General features: G+C 49.1%; 1 protein-coding gene across 7 annotated transcripts in view; it reads right to left on the bottom strand.

Moving 5' to 3' along the window:
- MEIS2 (Meis homeobox 2) overlaps window positions 1–5,885 on the bottom strand; it is a 203,340-nt gene extending 197,455 nt beyond the window's left edge. For 2 of the 7 annotated variants that reach the window (XM_045816003.2, XM_045816024.2), the window contains exons 1-4: window positions 4,803–5,883; window positions 3,362–3,594; window positions 1,595–1,736; window positions 831–881 (exon numbers count right to left, since the gene is read on the bottom strand). In XM_045816003.2, the coding sequence (XP_045671959.1) occupies window positions 831–881; window positions 1,595–1,736; window positions 3,362–3,594; window positions 4,803–4,814 (438 nt within the window). In that variant the 5' untranslated portion in view covers window positions 4,815–5,883. Of the gene's footprint in view, window positions 1–830; window positions 882–1,594; window positions 1,737–3,361; window positions 3,595–4,236; window positions 4,357–4,802 lie in introns of those variants that run through there. The other 5 variants (XM_045815996.2, XM_087859294.1, XM_045816013.2 and 2 more) reach the window with 5 other exon arrangements.
- Between the last annotated feature and the right edge of the window lie 8,495 nt (window positions 5,886–14,380).

Genomic DNA, 14,380 nt, shown 5'->3' on the forward strand with positions numbered 1-14,380 from the left:
TCAAGAAATCGTCTGAAAAACCAAGTGATTACTGATCATCTCTGCCTCATTGGCCATGGGGTAGGAATCTGACTCAACCTGAGACGAAGCATCTAATATCTTTGGCCCCTGTGTTCACTGAGCTATTTGTAAGAACTGCTTTCCTAGGGCCAGGCCTTCTTTCTCCGCCTGAGTCTTTAACCGTCCCCTCTCGCGACCTAAGGCCAAATTAAAAAAAAAAAAAAAAATCCGCTTCATCGGAGAGAGAAAGCTTTTTAGAACAGCACACCCAGCGAAATCCGTCCTTACTGAAGAAGGAAATACTCAAGATGAATGGTGAAGCAAGGCCTTTGAAAGCGGATTTAAGTACTTTTAATATTGAAATTGTGCAAATTAGCAAAAGAATCACACCTAAAAGTGGCCTGCGCCCGCCTGCCCCCTACCTCCCTCCCCCCATCTCCCCGCCCGCCCTCCGCTGCTGAGCCAGCGGTGACTTCCTTCGGGGGAGCTGCCGGGGGCTCGGCTGCCTACCCTGGCAAACAGAGGAAATAACTCACTTCTCGCAGCCTAGCTCCCGGGGCCGAGACCTGGGACTCATCCCCTGCTCACACTCTGGGCGCCGTGTCCCCTCCTGCTGCTCCCTGGCCTCCGAGTTCCCTGACGTCCATCCCACCCCTCACCTCCCATCGTCCTTGCGGGGGCTCTAAGCTGTTCCCTCTTCCTCCCAGTCGCTCTTGAGGTTCAAAAGAGGGCTCTGCTCCAACTCCCCAGAGCTCCAGGGTATAGTGGGTGCTTCTAGGCAAAGGGGGTGGGGAGCAGACTGGGAAAAGGCAAGAAACCGTGAGCCTTACCAAATTGTCCAGCTCTGGATTTGAGGAAAAAAGGGGCTTTTCAGCACGAACCTGTAAGAAGTAGGGAATGTCAACATGAATGACCCCCCCCAACTTAAAAGAAGAAAAACGCTGTCACGGACTGAACCGTGTGAGTGGGTATGGTGGAAGGGCAGTGGCTGAGAAGAGGAGAGGGCCTTTGGTAAAATACATGAAACAAACTAGTGCCTTAAATTAGTGGGTTCCTTTGAATAAGTACTGGGGCCTTCTACTCCTAGCCCCATTAAGGGGCACCTGGAACTGCTAAGCTGTTGTTGCGAACTCAGGGCCGTTCTCTGGCCCCAAGTACCCCCTCATCCAGCCGTCTAAGGGGCTGTGGCTCTTAACCTCCCACACCTTAGCGCCCCGCGCCGACCGCCCCATGAGGCGCCCAGTTTCCTTCCCTTCCAGGCACTCTCGGGTCCCTCACAGCCCCTATCCCCAATACTTGTTCAAGTAGCTGCAGGCGGGGGAAAAGGCCAAGCCCCAGATTAGGAGCAGGTCAACTTTAATTCGAGGGTCGAGCCCCTGTATTCCTGGCTGGGGGGAAAAACAAACACCCATATTTATCTCCGCTTCCAATTCGCCTCCAGGCTCAGAGATGGGGAGGAGGCGAAGAGCACGGACTGGGCCAGAGGAACAGATCGGGTGTCCCTGCCTTTTCCTCCTCTTTCAAGTAAAGCTCGGAGGAAAGGGGAGGGGGAGTGAGGGTCTGCAGGAGGGTGAGTGGGTCAAGAAGGTTGGACCTGCTTGGCGAAGACCGCGATGTCCTCATTGAAGGAGTCGGAGGAGCAGACGTCTCCGCCGGCCACTCCGGGTTCCCGGGGAGTGCAGGTCGCCAGCTCGCACTTCTCAAAGACCAGAGCTAACAGAGGAAACAACGGGTGCCTAACGGGCAGCGCCACGCAGAGACACACACACGGAGACGGGGTGCAGAGGGGAAGGAGCAAGAACTGTAATCAACAAGTTTGGAGGGTTCGGATTCCTTCTTTAATAAAACAGGCACGCATCACACTTTACAACCCTTCCTTAGCCAGCCGAGCCTGGGCCAGAAACAGAAAGGAAAATCGGCCTGGCCCTTTCCCTCAGCTCAGGAGTCCCTCAGATCTAGTCAGAGAAGCCCCTGGCCACTTCAGCCCGCCAAGTAAGAAAAGCCTCAGTTGGAAGTAATGAAACATCCAAGCAGCTCAGGCAGTCTGGAGCCCGGAGTCGATCCAGACCCAATCCCCACACTACAGAGGCCGCGGAACCAACCCCCTGACACCCAGCCCTGACCTCTCAAGAAAGGAACACTCTCTGAAATTAAAAAAAAAGAAAGAAAGAAGGAAAGAAAGAAAGAAAGAAAGAAAGAAAGAAAGAAAGAAAGAAAGAAAGAAAGAAAAGCCTTAACTCTCCATTAATAGTTATTCCGAAGGAGGCCGAAGGCTTCACCTCTCGATACACCCGAGGCGGTACTCCCTAACCCTAAATCGGAGACAGTGCTCTTCCAACCTTTTCGCCCCCTTGCCTTATAAACTTGTTTGCACTACTTCTAGTAAAGCCCGTGTGTGGGGGCCAAAATAATAGGAATGTTAAACGCCCAAGAGCTTCCTTCCAAAGACCACATTTCTCCAGCAGGCAAAAATAAATAAATCGAGTGTTAAAACTTGGAAGTGTGCGTGCGCGTCTGCCCTTTGTGTTCCTCCGGGCGGCTCAGCTGCACTTCGGGATGCTTGCGGCCTCTGGCTTCAGGCGCTGTTGCCGTTTACCCACCGTCCCCTCCCCTCAGCAAACCGCCGCCTTCCCCACCTCCTCTCAACTGGGAGAGCACCAGCGGTACGCTTCTGGACCGTGCACCTCCATCCCTCTCCGAGTTCCCTAAAATACGTAATTTCCAGCCATCTCCCTCGCTCCTTCTAAGAGCAGCTCTATGCAAGCAGCAGTCCCTTCCACCCCGCTGCACTTCAAGGTCTACCCCTTTATTTACAGAGAATTAAGAAGTGGGTGATTAGGACTTCCTGGCCGACAGAAGCAGCCCTGATCCCAGCTCAAGCTGCATTTAGTGACTCCCAGACTCTCGGTAGGGAAGAGAAGAGGAAAAAAAGCAAACCAAAACAAAAACAAAAACAAACGAAAAACCCCAAAGTTGCTCCTCACGGGCAGGAAACTTTCTCCTTCGTCAAGGCCTCTGTTAGGGGGCCTGGAAGGACCAGTTCTGCGTCCTTTGGCCAGGAATCCCGTCCTTGGGGAGAAGGCCCTGGCAAGATTCTCAGGACTCAGTCACTCTGGGCTGTGGGGTCCGGAGTGACGGGGCCGTGGGGGTGGAGGAAGCTTTATCTTTCGGGGACTTACACTTAAGGCAAAGAAGAGCAGGCCCCCTTCTCTGTCCTTTCTGAAGGCAAGCGGTTCCCGCCCCCCTCCCCCGCAGAAATAACTCCCCACTTAGTCGACCATCCCCTCAACCCCCACAGAGACGAACACACACTCGCACTCACAAACAGTATGCTGGGTCGGGAGGAGGGGGGTTGGTTTACCCGTAGATCGCGTCCTTGTCCCGCTTCAAGGCGTCGTTGACAGCGGATCCCATGCTGGCCGGCATGACATTGGGGTGCGGGGCGTGCGCGCCGTAGTGCTGCGTGGCGTGGAGCGGCGGCCCGTGGTTCAGGTGGTGAACCGGAGGGATCGGCCGCGGCGCATGAGGGTCTCCGTACATGGAAGCAGGCACCCCTACTCCGTCCATCCCGCCGTAATGGGGCAGCTCATCGTACTGTCGGAACCCGGCAAGGGGGAGGGGGGGCGCGGGAGGTAAGGGAGAGCCGAGGGGGAATAGAAAAAGAAGATGGGAGAAGAGAGCAAGGAGAGAAGTGGGAAAGGAATAGAGGTTGGGGGGGGGAGACGAAGGGAAGAGGGGGCAGGCAGGAGAGAGAGAGATAGAGAGAGGGAGAAATAAAAACAAAGTCAGAAAGGAGAAAAGTACCGAGCACGAGTTGAACACACAGAAACCAAACCAGCCGAAACAACGAGTTGAAAGTTGCGGGGGAAAATGTTTTTAAATTTTAAAATGAAAAAGTATGAACCAAGAGCAGCGTTTAGAGTAGGGAGAGGGGGCAGTGAGGCCAGGGACTGAGGGGGCGCCGGGAGGTCCCGCTCGGGCCGGAGGCAGCAGAACCGTAGCGAGCCAACCGAGGGAGAAGTGGAGTTAGTGTGAGGAGGAAGCCCCGGATCCCACCCCTAACCCCCCTTCGCCTCCTCCCGAGGATCCAATAAATCAAAAGGCGAAATGAAACAAAATAAAGAGAAGAAAAACGCTAATAATCAGGAGGAGAACGCCGAGGACGAGGGAAGACTGGGGCCAGTGCCTCCCCGGGGGCAGGGAGCGGAGGGGAGGGGGGAATAACGTGAAAGTTACCAGAAACATTATTTAGCAGCGGATTCCCTGCGTCCTTGTCAATTTCAGAGACAAAACAAGCAGCCCAGGCTAGTCTAGGCGGCGGCGCAGCGGCTGCGGCAGCGCGGCCCCAGCGGCGGCCCCGGCGGCGGCGGCGGCTCCTACGCAGCCCGTGCCCGCCCTGAGCCGCGGGAGCAGCGGCGGCAGCGGCGCAGCAGCGGCAGCGGCGGCAGCAGGAGAACCGGGGGAATCGCGCTGCTGGGGTAAAAGCTGGAGCGAGGCGAAAGCGTGTAACAATTGCACACGCACACACACCACTCACACGCACTCGCCGCCCGCCCGCTCGCTCGCACAGCGCTGGAACACGCGCGCCCAGACACGCACACACGCACGCACACACACACTCGCACACACGCAGAGGCACGGGGGGGAAAAGCCGATGAATAATTTTGCTGCTATTTTTTTAAATACTGGCCGCCATCATCAAGCAGCGAGCAGCAGCAGCGTTGAAGGGAGAGGAGGCATCGGGACAGGCCCCTCTTAGGAGAGGATTTATATCTAGGTAAGTGTTGGAGATTTAAACCTACCCTTTGCGCCATCAGTCTGCGCTCCAATAAACTCCTGGATGTGTCGTATATTTAATATCCCAGTCCGGATAAGAAAGTGATCTAGGCTGAAGATTCCTTTTTTTTTTCCAAACCAAAAAGACTTCTCCCAATTCTCCAATATGTTATTTTTAGGGGAAAAAAAAAGCCCAGGCAAGACAACGAAGAGTTTTTTTTTTCTGTGATATTTCTTCTTTTTCTCTTTTTTCCTCTTCTTCCTCCTCCTCCTGATCTTCCTCCTCCTCCTCCACCTCCTCCTCCTCCCCCCTCCCCTCCTCCTCCTTTTCGGTCCTCCTTTCCCCCTCTTTCTCTTCTCTTCCCCTCAGTTGGAAAAAAAAAAAAAAGAAAGAAAAGAAAAAGAAGAAAAAGAAGAAAAAAAATTGTCAAGCCCCCGAACTGAAGGTTACGAGCGGCCCGTCAGCAGCCCACATGTAACCGAACTGTCGTGTTTCATGGCTTTTTGCCACTCCAGCTGTCAATCAAAGCCCGGAATGTCAAGGTAGTGAATGAATGATGGTTGATGATGATGAAGAGGAGGAATCTTTCAGACCCGTTTTTTTTCTTCCAGTAAAACTCCGCGAGGGGTTTCTGCTTCTTGAATTTTTTTCCTCCCCCCTCCCCCCCTCTTTTAGCTTGGCCCCCGCGGTATCTATAATATGATCCTCTCTCTTTAAAGTATCGTTCAAAGAAAGCAGAGGGGAAAAATCAAGAAAAAAAAATGAATAGTTTGCAAAAATTGGACTTCCTCCCCCCCTTTCCTGGTAGGTATTTTGTCTCTCCCTCTCTCTCTTTCTCGCTCGCTCGCTCTCACTCGCGCTCGCTCTCTCGCGCTCGCTCTCTCGCGCTCTCTTTCTCTCTCTGGGAGATGAGTGAGTGTCAGTAGGTGTTGGCAGGTTGGCTGCTGCCTGGCTTATAGAAGAGCCTCAGTTTGGCGGCGCGGGTCGGCGGCGGGAGAACGAAATGACGGAACCCGGAAGTCGTGGTGGCCATAGCCCGTCGTACGGCGGAGACACATCCCGGGAGTGGGGAGCGGGAGCGAGGAGGAGCGCGCCGCGCCGAGCCTCTGATATGCAGCGAGTGCGATCGGACGGCCCAGGCTGGGGGGGCGGGGGAGACGGGGGGTGGGGGGGAGGGGAGGTAGGAGCCTGGCAGACCCGAGCAAATCAGCGAGCCTGCTCCTCCGCGGGGACAGCCGGGGAGGGGGGCGGCGGGAGGGGGGCGGCGGGGGGGGGGGGGAAGTCGGAGGAAGAGGACTGTGTGTGTGTGTGTGTGTGTGTGTGTGTACGCGCGCGCGCGCGGATCGGTGCGCGCGCACGAGGGCGGGCGCGCGCGAGCGAGGAAAGAGGGAGAGAATGAAGAGGACAGGGAGAGCGCAGAGAGGAAAACTGCAGAAAACCACAGGGAAAGTACGGTACAGCCTCAGATCTTATAGATTTTTTTTCAAACTTACTTCTAGTCTATTTTCCCATTACACAGGGCTCAAGCCTAATGGGGTCGTGTCGGGGACGTTTGGCATGGCGCTCTTGCTTTTGTTTCTTTTAATTTCGCGGGCCCCCACTCCTCTGCCAGCCGATTACTGCGCCCCTGAAGGCTTTCTGCTAACATCAGGGGCAGCAGGCTCTGCAAACCGTACTACTGCGGAGCTATAGTTTTGTTGTTTGTTTTTTTCAAGTGGTACTTTCTTCCCTGTGCACATCCAGTACCCCTGTTGTCAAAATTTAATTTTTACAGGACAAGATGAGATCAGCTTAACTCAGACAGCACTCTCTTCTAGCGGTGTGGACAAGGGCCACCCTGGAGAGTCTCTGGGGGCCGCGGTGGAATTGGGAGGGAGGAAGTGGGGAGGAGTCGTTTGGGTGTTTGATGTTGTCTGATGTCGCCAAAAGGGTGTGTGTGTGTGTGTGTGTGTGTGTGTGTGTGAGCGCGCGCGCGCGCCTGTAGTGTGCGCCTCCGGAGTGGATCTCACTTAGAGCTGGGAAGCACGAGAGACAGGGAGAGAGATAAGATGCCTTGCAAGGAGAATTGGCCGGTATTCCCTGCCCAGCTTTGTTGTGGTCGCCCAGGGTGCAGAAGCCGGAGCGTGGTAATGCCAGCTAATGGTTGTGTTAATTGTACCGGGGAATTCCGCGGCATAGGGAAGACCGGCCGACTCTGAATGAACTTTTCCAAAAAGGAAAAGAAGAGTGAGGTGGGGAGGAAGGTAAATATCACTCATGGTTTGTGTAGAAAGTAGTTCTGGCCGGTGTCACCCAATCCCTGGCTGGAGCTGCACCCAGCCTCACCTCGAAGCCGAGGGTTTCCCGGTGGCCATGCGTCAATCACTCCGAGCCTGGAGCTGGGGGCGGAGTTATGGTCACCCTGCGCGCGCTGCGCAGCTGCCCCCCCTCGGCCCCCCCCCCCCCCCGGCTCCTGCCTGCCCAGCAGTCCGGCGCTGCGTGCTCCGAGAGCACCCTCTCCCTAGCTCCTCGCTCTTGCCCGGTTCATGGTCCCTGACCCAGAGAATCGAAAACAGACTGTTCCTCAACAGCCGATTCCCTCTCCAACTTTGAATTCATTCTGGAGAGTAGAAAGTAGGGTATTCTACGCGCGCGACTTTGACCCGACTTCCCGGGGGATGGGAAGCACAGGGAAAATAAAGTGTGTGTGTGTGTGTGTGTGTGTGTGTGTGTGTGTGTGTGTGAGAGAGAGAGAGAGAGAGAGAGAGAGAGAGAGAGAGAGACGCGCAGATGAGCTTGGGGCGCGCGCGGGGCGGGGGGGGGGGAGGCTTTCCATCTTCTCTGCTTCACTGTAAGCTTTCAGGCAACACTCAACTCAGCTTAGATCGCAGCCTGCTGAGACTCCAAGCTAAGTCGGAGAAATTTGGCCCCGTTTTAATAGGGCTGGGGAATGAGCTCCGGAGGTCAATAAAGCCCTCCAAAAATAATGAATGATTGAGCACCTGTGATGATGATAGTGATTACCAGAGCAATTAAACAGTTTGATTAAATGAGCCATCATAACAATGATGTCTGCGGGAAATCGGCCCTCACATATAAAGATAGTGCAGAGGGGCTGGCAGAGGCGAGGGTAGTGCGACGCCAGGGAGTGGGGCTGCGGACTGCGAGGTATTTGCCGAGTTGACCAGAGCAGGGACGGCCAGGCGCTGGGAGCTTCGGAGAGGAGAGTCTAGACCAGATTTCCTGCACTTTTACGCTGGGCTTCAAGCCTGTATGATCCAAAGGGTATGAAACCTGCAGGTTGTGTGTGTGGGGGGGTCCATCCCCCTTCCATTTTTTCCCTAGAAGAACTCCAAGATTAAAAGCATCCTCCTTATTTGTTGCTGAATTGCTCGTCGACATGTAAGAAAAGGTGAGTAGAAAAGGAAAGAAGACACAAAAGAAAAAAGTTGTCTTGCAGAATTTTATTTCAAGCGGCAGTTACGTGAATTCAGCTTAGCCGGGGGGAGGGATGAGAGAAAAATAACAATCTGGTCTCGCCTGCGGAGCGTTTTCTACTAGAGATCTTGAAATTGCTGGATCCGAGTTCCCCGTGCAGCGCCGCTGAGTTTATAGTGATTTTTAGTTGTTCATATTTTCAATATTGCGTATGTATTGTCGCCAGTAGGGTTATTGTTGTTTTAAATAGCCTGTATAGTAAGTGCCAATTACTTCTCTTTTTAAAAAGAAACTCAATTTCCTTGATAAATGCTCCTTTTGTAGAAGATCAACTTCGAACCAAACCTCTACACTGCAGACTTGAAACAGTCAACGTTGCTACCTTCTGCAGCTTTTACCGCCGCGTTTTTTCATAGTGGTACTGTGAAGTGAGTTAGCATTCCCCACAGCCTTTATTTGAAAAACTTCACTAGTATTAAAAAATACACAAATTCCTTTCGTGGCAGTGCATCAGAGTAAAAACAATTCAAAGCGATTGATGATTTCTGTATTTTCAGGCAGTCGTTAAACTAATAATGGGTTGATAATTCCATAATAATCTTGGGTTTCACAAAAGAAAAAAAAGCTTGAAGTCAATTTTCATGTGTTTTAATCCTTTGGGCGATGCAGAAGTCATTTTAACCTGAACTCCTTTCTTCCATACTTTCTAATATTCTGTAACTTCTTTTGCATTGTATTGAATACATTAAAGCAAACTACAAGGACAATCTGGTTGATGTAGGAGGGAGAGAGAAATAGGACATTTCAAGATAGAGTCAAAGAAAAAACCCGCAATCATCTTTAACTCCAAAGTCTTCAGTTAAGAAGTGTGAGAGTGTTAAAAATGAAGCCCTAATGGAGGAAGATTTGCATCATTTAAAATTTCACCAACTGCCTAAGGGGAGAACCCCGAATTTCACGCGACTAAAGAGATTCACTTACCTAGTTGCATGTCATTTATGAAACTGTAAGTGTAAAATAGCATCGCAGTGCAGTAGGTTACACACAAGATCAAGTTGGAGGTGATTCAGGGCGTCGGTTCTTGGCCAATTTGATGAATTCAAAGATTATTACTTTTAATCACCAACTTGCTGGTATTTTATTAACAGAGCTGAAAACCATTTAAGAACTTCCTGATCTCTCCCTACCTCCTCCAATTTTGCCAGTCCGATAGAAGCGATTCCAAAGCAGTGGGGTGCACACACTTTCTGACTTCTAGCCTGATATTACGTTCCTGATGCTCCAGTCTCAGCCTCTGCACCCCCATCCAGGCTGCATGGCTCATATGTTCTTCCACATTTGGGGTGAAGGAAAAGTAGGTGGGGCAGGCCCAGGAGACAGGCACGAGATAGGGGTCGCGAGGAGGCGGCACACACCTCCGTCAACAGTCAGCTCCTTTCGCCCAGGCTGGAAATGGTTTTAACAGGCGGTAAAATTTCATCTTGCGGTGTCAAATTGGGGTCATTTTGGGGTTAGAGTTCTCAGTGTCCGAGAGGAGCTGTCCAGCTGCGTGGGGACTCATTAACTGCAAAAGATCTGTTTCAGTAAAAACAATTCAAAGACAATCAGAAGGCTAAAGACCCTCTACAAATCGCATTTTACAAGTGCCCCAGAACAAATATGGATGCTGAAACCTATTTCTTCAGAATCCCAAATCTGCTACTTAGCTCTGGAGTGGGGGTGGGGCACTGCATAAAAAAAGAGGTGAAAGGGAGGGGACCTGATCGGGTGGGGGTGAATAGGAGGGGGGGATGGGGCCTCTCAAATTTAAGAGTCTAGTCTGTTTTTAATCACTTCTTTCTTATTGAAGCATCCCAAAGACTTCTGAGAACTGCTTCTTTTCTATTTTTCCTTTTCTTTTTTGTTTCAACATGGAATGCTATTATAGGTAACATTTAAAAATAAAAAAAAAAAATGAATCCCACTACAGTTACCCAATTTAAAGGGTATTGGCTTTATGGAGAGTACTTAATTTGAAATGAGCATTTATGAACCTAGACTCTATTTTAGGTGAATTTGCCCACCTTCCTTAAAAAGCCTGTGTGCCAGTTTCATCTTTTTTTTTTTTTTTCCTGGAAAGTTATAGGTCCTCAGCACAGATAACTCCAAATTCCTCAGAATTGTGAGGTCTGAAGTGTTAATCTGTGTATTAAAATCGCTGGGTTTAAATCCTTTTTGTCTTCTTACAATAGTTAGAATAATTGGCGGCTTGCTAGAGGAGCAAATAAATCCAACCTTAATCTTATTTGTAACTTCAGTTAATGTTTTGAACTGGAGTATTTTGGGTTAAGCAGATTTTTTTTTTTTCCTCTTTAAGGTTAGTTTTTATTTGTGGAGGTTCTGTTTGCTGGTTTGAAGGAAAGATATTACTACTTTGATTCAAACAAAATGTTTCAGGTAAAAGGAATGTGCAATTTTAAATGAGAAGCTAGATGTGTGAGATGCTAGAGCTTTTAGAATAAAACAAAATCAATACTTTGAAGTATTATTTGAAAGAAGTTTTCTTTCTTGCATTACTGACCTGAGCAAGTAAAGAGGATCAGAATGTATTCTTCTTCCTCACTCGCTTTGGACACCACCTTTGCCACTAGGTCTTGTGTCTCCATCTGTTTCACTGTTCTTTGGATTCTGAACGCAACAGTGAATTTTTGTAGTCTAGCTCTTTTCTCCAAGCTTCCCAGAGTATTTATAAATTGTTATTCAAGGAGTTTGATTGCAGCCCTGCAGAAAGAGCCTTGAGCCCAGCATCACTGGGACAAAGGCAGAGGGACTCTCTTCTGCTCCAGACCTGCTGGCTGACAGTTGGAATTTTTGATATATATTTTATTTGGCGGTTCCAATAATGTGTTTGCTTCTCCCTCCCCCATTCCCTTGCAGCCATCTATTACTTTAAAAATATCTCTTCTCTATAAACCTCAGCTCATCCTTGTGAACTGTTCTTGACCTTCCCAGCCATGTACCAGCAGCTCTGAAAGTTGGACTAGGAAGAATTACACTTCCTTTCTTACCTGTTAACTTTGCTCACTCTCTTCCTAGGTGGGATCAAGAGATAGAAGGGAACCTTTGTTTGTTTGTTTGTTTGTTTTTTGGTCCTTTCCTCACTTAGGCTTTCTACCATGTATTCCCCCCACCCCCATTAATAACATGAAAGTACCCCACAATTTATTCTCTTAACTAAGATGCGGTAGAATCATTGTATTTTCTTTCCTTTTACTCTCTCTTATGTCTTATTTCTCCCAATTTTAGCTGCTTCACTATCTTGCAGAAGCAAAAGTATTTCAATAAATAGCCCTCTAGCGCTATCTGGCGGGGCTCCAAACACGACGTGCGCTTGCTCTCGCAGTTTCTGGCTCCTTCCCGCGCTCCCTTTCTTTCTCCCTTCCTTCCTCTCTCCTTCTCTTTCTCTAGTTTCTTCTGTCCGCTATCTTGATCCCATCCCTTTTCTTTCCTCCTGCTGCCCCTCTTCTAGCTCTCACCCCTACTCCCAGCGCAGATGGCTTTGGAACGACCCAGTCAGAGGCTGATACCCTCGGAACTAGGTGATGCTCTGTAGGGCTCCTACCTTCACCCAATATGGGTCACTTGCCACCTATGTCTTCAATTAGCATCTTAATGTTGTTTAACATGTTGCTTACTTCCCAGCGTCTCAGCTGGCGGTGGTTTGGAGGGGATTAAAACTGCATTTGTGGAAGTTTGGAGGAAAGAAATCAGACACTGGAATCCTGACTAGTGGAGACCAGCTAAGTTTTAGGTCAGGAGGCCGAGGCTCAGTGCGAGTTTAAGAAAGGGTCGGAGCTTCGCAGGGGTGGGAGCAGCAGCTGGCGCCTGGCCTTTGGGAGAGAACTGGGCACTTGCTCTCCACCCCCAAGCCCAACACGGTATCCTGCCTGCGGGATCCTACATCACAATGCGCTGCTCGAGTTGTATCCTGGGCCTGTCTGGGATTTCTTTTTCAAAATGAGCTAGCTTTATCCTCCCCTCACCCCTCACTACCACACCAAATTTGGAGAGGAGTGGGAAAGAAAAGTGGGAGTGAGCGAATGCTTTGGAGAGCCCACCGGGCAGAGAGGAGACAGCCAACACTTAGAAACTGCAGGAAGGCAGGCTTGAGGATGCAGTACTCACCAACATCCTCCTTCCTCTCTCGAAGAGATTTGTCTTCTTTCTTACTGTGGCTTTTTTGTTGTTTGTTTGCTTTTAACCAGTAGCCTATAAATCCTCAGCGGGGTGTGGAGAGGGATCCCAGGCGATGATCGAGGAGGAAGAAGAGATTCAACTTCAACTGGGTGCTTTAGATACTCTCTTAAAATTCTTATTCTCCCTCCTCCCCCCCAGACACACACCATACTCTGAGCCTTAGGGAAATCTTCAGTTCTCCCTTTGAGCAATTATCTTCCATCTACTCCTTGAAACAGAGGAAAGAATATGGGGCCTGGGGAGATTTAGAGTCACTCAACTTTCTGATTGCATTTTCTGAAATTTAGTTTCGACCTGGCAAAGTGAGAACCATATTCCAATACAGACCTGGTGGCTACTTGAAATGGGGACCTCAGCCTTCAGTGTCTCTGATCACCAAAGACCCCTTCCTAATTCTGAAATTCTACCCCCTCCCCATAATCTCAAAAACGGAATAGAAAGGAGGGGGGGAATGACACAATCATAGGTTTTGTTCCTCAAGAATTGCCTCCCCCCAACCCCCCAACCCCAAAGGAAGAAAGCACAGTATGGGTGTAATTAATTGAGGACTGTTATTAGGTCATCATTAGCCATGGTGCAAATAATTGCAGCCCATTTTTACTTAAAATTGACCAGCCTCAGAGTGATAAATCGATTCAGAGTATAAAAATGATGTATCAAAACATCAATGTCGATTATTTGAAATATTGTAGTCGAATTTTTTTATTGCTTCATCGGTTAAGTGTCTGAAAGTGCAGTGTTCAAACATATATTTATGTTGTCAATACTGTCAGAACTGTCAGTTTTACTATACTGGATTTGTACTACATTTCGAATTTACTCATTTACATAAAATGCCCACCCTAGGATTCCCCCACCCCCACCCCATCTCTCTCTTTCCTCCCATCTCTGGAAAATCCATGTCAGTTTCTTCAAAGGACTCAGCAATCTTTGCCTAAGCTAAAGTGTGCACTGCCTCTTTTACTCAATTTTCCACATCGGATTACATGTCTTTTTCACCATTTCTAACTTTCAAAGGGAGCCTTCCTCCTTTCTTCCCAACTCTGCCTACTCTAGCCTTTTCTCCGAAATAGTATTGTAGTATTTGGAAAGCTTCAGGTTTAAATACCCACATCTCAGCTCCACATAAACCAGTTAGGTAGAAAAATGGAAAAACCGGACTTCAATGTACCTCCTTAGCGCACTCTTGTGTAAACTGGGCTGTTGCCGGGCAGGCGTTCTCCCACGTGTCAGAGTCCATCATCAAATTACCTGGAAGACTGAAATCTTCCAGGGAAAATGAATTTGAAAATATAAATACATTTTCTTTCTTTTACTTAGAAGCTGTGATAGGAGAAAAAGAAATAATACATATAAATGATCGGCACGTTTTACCTTTAAAAGCTTTTGAACTCAATCAAAAGACACAAGTTGGAAGGAGAACTGACAGTTTTAATTCTACCCATTTTCACCTGGCACGTCAGATCAGAGGCAATCATTTATTTTATGGGGGGGCGTGGTGGTGGTGGCGGTGGTGGTGATGGTGGCAGTGGTGGATGGGAAAGCCAGATAGAAAGCTTGAATCCCCTGAAGTCTCTAGCCTAACAATCACAGAGAAATTAAGACACTTATTGAAACGCAAACATTCCACCGCTCCACACTCAGTCTAAACTAATTGAAATTTATAAATTCACATTTTGCCTAATTTTATGCTTTTTTATTTTTATTTTTCTAGGATTCCCTCCAAGTCTGATAGGAAAGACAGGGCCACTTCTGGGTGAGCTGTAAGGATGCATTTTCATTTCCATAACGCTGAAGCACTTTTTATAAACCTTATGTTGTATTTAAATAAATCTGTATGGACATTAGGAGGAGCGACTCATACAAAGATAGCTTGGCTTTGTGCCCTCAATCCCAGCATTAGGGGGAAAAAAATCTAGAATCCACCTGAGAAGCTTTTCCATACTCATC

The sequence above is a fragment of the Ursus americanus genome, chromosome 36 (genome assembly GCF_024610735.1).
Source record: "Ursus americanus isolate L20-20 chromosome 36, mUrsAme1.1.p, whole genome shotgun sequence".
Classification (NCBI taxonomy): Eukaryota; Metazoa; Chordata; class Mammalia; order Carnivora; family Ursidae; genus Ursus; species Ursus americanus.